Raw genomic sequence first — 6741 nt, forward strand, 5'->3', positions numbered from 1 at the left:
CGCACGGAAATGCCGTTTACCTTCCTGCCGGAGTGGTACCTATTTATCTATTTGCACTTGGACGTGCTTTCGAACTGCTAGGTTGGCAGAAACAGGAACCGAGCAACAGGAGCTCACCCTGTTGCGGGGATTCGAACCGCCAACCTTCTGATCCGCAAGCCGTAGGCTCTGTGGTTTAACCCACAGTGCCATCTCAAATTAGACCTAATATAAATGAGATTACCCAACAAAAACAAGCTCACGCCTCTAATTGAGTTTGTATACATTCTTACGGTACATGTGTAAGAGGCTCGTTTATGTTTATATTTTGGGAAGAATTTGTGCTCTTCTGTAGCTGCATTGCTTTATACTTTCTGGGTGCCGCCTGATGGTTTTACAAAGTAGTCGTGTTCTGTGTTATAAATCAGGCACTGCTAGGAGGAGTTTCTTCCCCCCCCCCAACATATTCTTTATCAATCAAATATTCAGTGTGTCGTGAGCATATTTTCATTCTGAAAATGTGGCCCAGTGAAAAAAGTTTGAGAACTACTGCTGTAGGAACTTGGGAGGTGGGGAAGGAAAACCAACATCAGCTGAAGCCCTTCAGCACTCGGGTGAAATTCCAAAGAGCTTCTGTGTGGCTGCACTTCCAAGTACAATAATATTTTAAAAACTTCTTGCAGCTCAACATTTCAGATTTTTTCTTTTTTATATACTAGTTTCTCTGCTTTTACAAGGCAAATCCATTGGAGGAGGGCATTCCTATTACTGTCACTTCACCATGTTTAGGGGGTGTTACATAGGCGGGGAGGCCCTGGGAATTTTTTTATTACTGTATCCAAGAATATGCATTAAACAATTTAAAATATTAGAACAAAGAGATATACAGTCATACCTTGGAAGTTGAACGGAATCTGTTCTGGAAGTCCGTTTGACTTCCAAAGCATTCGAAAACCAAAGCATAGCTTCTGATTGGCTGCAGGAAGCTCCTGCAGCCAATCAGAAGCCCTGCTGAATGTTCGGCTTCCAAAAGAACGTTAGAAAACTGGAACAGACTGGAACAGGTGAGTGTCCATGCCCACTCTTCAGAAATAATACCTGACTGCAGGTGCAGAATCCCTTTTTTTGTATGGGGTAAGAGAAGTGTGCACATACGTATGTCCCATCATGCAGACAAGTGATCTTCCTGTGGAGGGCCTGATTGCGGAGGCTCAGCTGTAGAGACAGGATCCTAGGAACATGAAGGAAACTTTTCAGGTTTAATGTCTGTAATTCCCAAAATCTATGTTTTTTGCCCCCTCTCTTCAGTACTACAACACTGAGTGGACTTTGTGGGACCGTTTTGAGGTGCAGGGCATCCAGGCTGATGGACAGGAGATGACCCTGCGTGAGTTCCTGGCCTATTTCCAGGTAAGAGCTGGGGAGTCCAGAGCCGTTCCCTGTCAAAGTAGCTTAGCAGTTGCAGAAGTTTTTTAGTAATGGAAGTGAAATACTTCTTGTCTTACGCAGAAGGAACACAAACTGGAGATCACAATGCTGTCCCAGGGAGTCTCTATGCTGTACTCCTTCTTTATGCAACCAGCCAAGCTGAAAGAGCGGCATGACCAGGCGTATGTATCATTCGGCTGTGCTTAGGCTAAACAAAGGTGGACAACTTCAGCCCACGCTTTCTCTGACCATTGTCCTCTCCCGTAGGATGACTGAGATTGTCACCAGAGTCTCAAAGAAGAAGATTGGTCGCCATGTGAAGGCCCTCGTCTTTGAGCTGTGCTGTAATGACGACAATGGGGATGACACAGAGGTGCCCTACGTGCGTTACACCATCCGCTAGGGGCTCCTTTGCTAGCACCAACCACCTGCCTGCCACGGACTGTTAGTGCAGGGAAGGGTCCGCCTCCCTTCCTCACCCTTCACTGTTAAAGTGACTCAAAACATGAAATAATGTTTATACCCTTTTAGAATTCCCTCCCCGCCCCCCGGTTGTTTTTGTCTCCACCAGGGCTTGGGAAATGCTCCACTCCTGTGGCCCCACCCTCCCATTCCTTGCAGTTATGTCATGTTTTTGAGGCGCCTTAACCCCCCCCCCCCCCGGTCCTTCAATGTTAGTCGTGTTGTGTTTTGGCTCCTGCACCACCACCACCTCCCCCCTCCACCACTCTCTGGTAATGGAGGCTGCTCCCTCCCTCATCCTATTCTGGAGAGGGGGCTTGTAACAGGAAATGCCCCCTCCTCGTCTTCTGAGCACTGGGAGGCCTTGCCCTGGCTGGCTTTGGGGGGAGAGGATGCGATGGGCCGAGAGCGTAGGTCAGAACTGGTAAGAGAAGTAAATGAGTCAATAAACGTTTGCAAAAGCCAGTGGTCCTTTATTGCTCAACCAAGGAACTCAAGAGGGATTGTTGGTTGCATGTAACTTGGAACTGTGACCATTGTTCAAATGCCTGGAGTTCTCAGGCTGCTGCTAAAAAGTGCATTGATAAAGCTGTAGACTAGGGTGGATAGGATAGGCCTGGACTGATAACTCCTGATTTTCAGTTCCATGCAAGCAGTTTGTGTTTCCTTATAGACAGCTTTTTAAATGTACTGCTGCTTTCTGAAGACACCCCCTCCCCAATCCACACGTGGAAGTGTGTGTGTGTGTGTGTGTGTGTGTGTGCTTCTGTTTGCTTCTGAAGTAGCAGAGTGAAGACTACACTGATGTTTTCTTGAAGCTCTACAGTGTTGGGAGAACGTGACGATCTTTTCCAACAAAAGAGATTGAGTAGCAACCATGCATAGTTGTGGCAGAACATTACCTGTATTGCGTTTCCACCATATGTCACACCCAAGAGGCAGGTGGCCTAGTTTCAGAATCATAGTGAAACCATTAATAATGCTTCACTCAGATGCAATGAAGTTTAACAGGGAGAACAATTCTCTTTGCAGAGGATTTCTTCCCTCTTTGGCTTGATGTTTGTACTGGGCCTTCCACATTGAGGTTTAGGGAGGAACCTTCAAAACTGCTCCTTTTCGGGGGGGGGGGTGATAGAGCATGTTGAGGGTGGTAGAGGACCACTGGTGTGCATGGGGCAGTTTTGCCAGAGCTATTGGCACCAACTGATAGCTTTCTCCCCTTCAAATAGAACTACAGGAACCTTATATGAGCTTAAGGAGCCCATTAGTTTTGCATTCCCTCAAATCTTTATGAGGTATCTATTTTATCCAGAATCAACTGATTTGTCTTCAGCAATGCTTTATCTCTCCTATCGGTCATACATGCTTATTACTAAATCTGGGAATGCTCAGCAGAGCTTAGCCTCTAGCAGATTCCCAGTTAGGTTTGTAGTGGAGAATTAAAATTATTATGAAGCTGCTGCACCAACACCCCACCCTGCATGCTTCAGGACAAGGGTGGAATGTGGCAAGTCAGGTGAATTTTGTCTCCTCCATAGGTAAATAAGACAAGCAGGTTTCTGGGTTGGTCCATGGATATGGATTGGTCCAAAAGCACCTTGCATCTTTCATCTCCAAATTGGATAAGGGACAGTCTAGTCAGTCAGCCATCTATGAATGGTTCCTCGACTTTACAGATTATGTTCTGTGTGAAGAATCAGTTTTCATTTATATATGCTTCTGGGTTCACTTGGATCCAAAAGTCTACCATAAGGTAGAACTCCAGAGTGCTGTGGGAGGTGGAGAGTTTTTGACCACGGAAAAGAGAAGGGGCAGTTCTTATTCATGCCATTTTGACCTGGGAGCATTCTAGTGGGTCCCTTGTTCAAGGAAAACTATGGACAAGACACTGGCCTTTATAGCTTAAAGTTGCAGAATTTCAAGTTCGTACATTTGGGGTAAGGGTTAAAAGAAATGTATTAGCATCTTTTGAATTTAGGTAGTGTTTTTATTTCACTTTGACTCATCCTTATGATTATGAAAATACAATCCTGAGAAACAACGCAACTTGATTGGCTGCCATGTTCTGTCTCTTAAAACTGCTAATCATCTGACCTGCTTGGAAATGGTTCACTAGAACTCAATGGCCATCCAGTGAAGCTCAGTACTGGGGACAGATAAAAGAAAGTGAAACTATGGAATTCATTGCCAGAGCCGGCCCTGAAGACCACTAACTTGGGTGGCGTTGCAAGTGGAAGAATCAGATTCATGGAGGTAGAGATCATGGCTACTAACCATAATGGCTGCTCTCTGCTTACATAGGCATCTGGTTGGCCACTGTGAGAACAGGGTTCTGGAGTAGATGGCCCCTGCCTTAATCCAGCAGGTTCTTAGGACAATGCACTACCTTCAGGCTCCATTTATAGACATAAGAGATAAGCCTGCAACAAGCCAGCATGTTACTGTTTTTTCCTTGTCTGCTAGAACACAAAAGCTGAACTACTTCAGTACTAGATGTGTGTGTAAGGTTAACTGCAATGATTGGCCTGGATCTTAGAGGATGCAAGTGCCTCTTAGGTTGAAGTAGTTCATATTTTCATTGATAGTATTTTACGTTACTTTTCATAATGGAACGATAAATTGCACTGCTGTTGCAGACATACTGATTTTCAAAGTGTAGATTTGGTGTTCTAAGCAGGACTTCGTTTCTGACAGGAGACATTCATTTCTCAAGCTTTCCTGGCTCCTACCTTTATGCCACAATCAAAAAGTAATGTAGAAAATAGGACCCCTACATAACTTAATGAAAATGTATGAGTTTACAAGTGACACTTAAAGCTCTGGCTTCTGCTGTGCCTCTTCAGCTGAAACCTAAGGCACCCATGTAATACAATCTGAAGCATATTTTACTCAGAAGTGACTGCAGGGACTAGGCAAATTGGACCAGTGGTCTAACGTGACATAAGGTAGCTTCCTATGTTCCTATTTTACAGCCAAGCAGAGGTAACCAAAGCCACTAGGAGGGCACATATAAAAACTAGTCCTGTGGACAGCCTTTCTATGGAGTCTAGGCTTGTCTTTAATCAGGTAATTCCACCAGCTGTCTTGTCAAAAATCAATTAAAGATTTTTGTGTGTCCAGACTGCCTGTCAGCAAGGAGGCAACCTTTCCCTCTAACTGTTCTGTATTGCCTCTGTAGGGGGTGAGACTCTTCCATCACTCTTGGGCCAGAGACTACAGAATTGACTCTGTGTCTACTGCTGTGGATCTAATGCCTTATTGCTGGAGGCACAGGCAGAATTAAGAGTCGGGTGAACTGGTAATGTAGTATAGTTTTCTTCAGGAGCAATTATCTTCTAAAACTAAACAGGTTTCCTCTAATTGCCAGTACAAAGGGTTTTCAGCAAAGAGGAGGAAGGTTAAGCTGTGTGTTGTTCTAGACCAAGCACGTCCAACAGGTACCTGAACCCAAAAAAAGGGGGTAGATCACTCCGAGGAGTTGGCCACCCCTAGACTATCACTGTGGTCAATATATAGACTGTGGCTGTAGTTCAGTGGTAGAACATATACTTTCCACAGAAGTACAGGCTTGATGGGTCTCAAACTGGTGTTGAATTAGGGACTTCCCCTGCATGCAAAAGGCAGGCTCCAGCAGATTGAGAAGAAGAAACCAATAATGGGTCCAACAATCAAGAAGTGGGTTTCTGCGTGTGCTGTAGAGCAAAGTGAGGGCAGATGGGGCTTGTCAACCTGGGTAAGCTCTGGTCCTAAATCTCTGCTATACTCATTTGTGAGAAAGGCTTCAGGAGTAAACCCCAAGGGAAAATCAGTACCCACACTGCCTTGTTGAAGAAGAAAAGGATTAAGAGTAAACCCTACACAAATCCTGAGTCCCTAAGGCAGTTGGATGGTGCTTTGTATGCCTCCTTCCAGCAACTCCTGGAGCCAAGCGGCCAGACTTCTTGCTCTGCTTTCCTTTGAACTACATCAGTGAGGCCAAGAGGCTTGTCATCTGGGCAGCCCAGGACCTCATACACACTGCCCAGCCTTGCACCCTTTGGTGCTTCTAACACAGCAGTTTGACTTCACCCCTGGAGGCACAATCCATTCTCTCTCAAAAAAGATGGATGCCAACTGCAGGCTTGATCACTGGCATATCTAGGTATGATTGCGAACAACCCTGTCTGAACCTCTAGAGAGGCATGTCAAGAAATGGAAGATATTGGTGTGTGTAGCTGGAGGGAAGGGCCTGTTGCACAAGCAGAAATCCTTGTACTGGTAGGAGCGATTAGTTGAATACCCCCAAAATCTTATCTTGCACCAGCTGCAGAAGAAATACAACATAACGAAAGAAATTTATTACTGCAGCCTTCCCTGATGTTGTAAAAGACCTGTGTGAATTGAAAGGTTGATACTATCTGGCAGCTGTGGACTATGTCACTGATCTTCATTTGGTGGGTCAGGATCCACTAGTGAGTTGTGGCCTGATCCTAGTTTGGTTGCAACAGGAGCACTGCCACCATGCAAATATAGCATGAAATATATCGTAAAAGATCCAGAAATGGGTCCCCAAATGCATGTTTAGGTTAAAAATGGGTCCTGGCTCTGAAGAGGTTGAAAATATCTGGGTTATGATTCCCCAATAACGCCGCACCTTTTCCTCATGCTTATACTTCTGCCACCCCCAAAACTCTCAGGAGAGGCTGTAGTGGAGAGGAGTGTGGAATTCCCCTTGAACAAGCGTGAATTCAGCATTCGGTACCATCTGTTATTGTTTTTATTTTGTTGTTCTATGCATTACTATTTTGAGCATTGCAGTAGAAATGTTAAGCTACCTTGGGAGAACTTGCCCTAAAAAGCATGGTGGAAATAATGTAAACATAATATTATTCA

At 44.9% G+C, this 6741-nt stretch overlaps 1 protein-coding gene and 1 long non-coding RNA gene across 4 annotated transcripts in view; one reads left to right on the top strand and one right to left on the bottom strand.

Moving 5' to 3' along the window:
• The window catches only part of UBA1 (ubiquitin like modifier activating enzyme 1), a 46480-nt gene extending 44146 nt beyond the window's left edge, over positions 1-2334 (top strand). For all 3 annotated transcript variants that reach the window (XM_080988441.1, XM_080988443.1, XM_080988442.1), the window contains exons 24-26: positions 1288-1389; positions 1489-1589; positions 1675-2334. In XM_080988441.1, coding sequence (XP_080844567.1) covers positions 1288-1389; positions 1489-1589; positions 1675-1810 — 339 coding nt within the window. In that variant the 3' untranslated portion in view covers positions 1811-2334. The remainder of the gene's footprint in view (positions 1-1287; positions 1390-1488; positions 1590-1674) is intronic.
• The window catches only part of LOC308467101, a 175658-nt gene that overhangs the window by 18142 nt on the left and 150775 nt on the right, over positions 1-6741 (bottom strand). The window lies entirely within an intron of this gene.

This window comes from Podarcis pityusensis (assembly GCF_964106645.2).
Source record: "Podarcis pityusensis genome assembly, chromosome: 17".
NCBI classification, from domain to species: Eukaryota; Metazoa; Chordata; class Lepidosauria; order Squamata; family Lacertidae; genus Podarcis; species Podarcis pityusensis.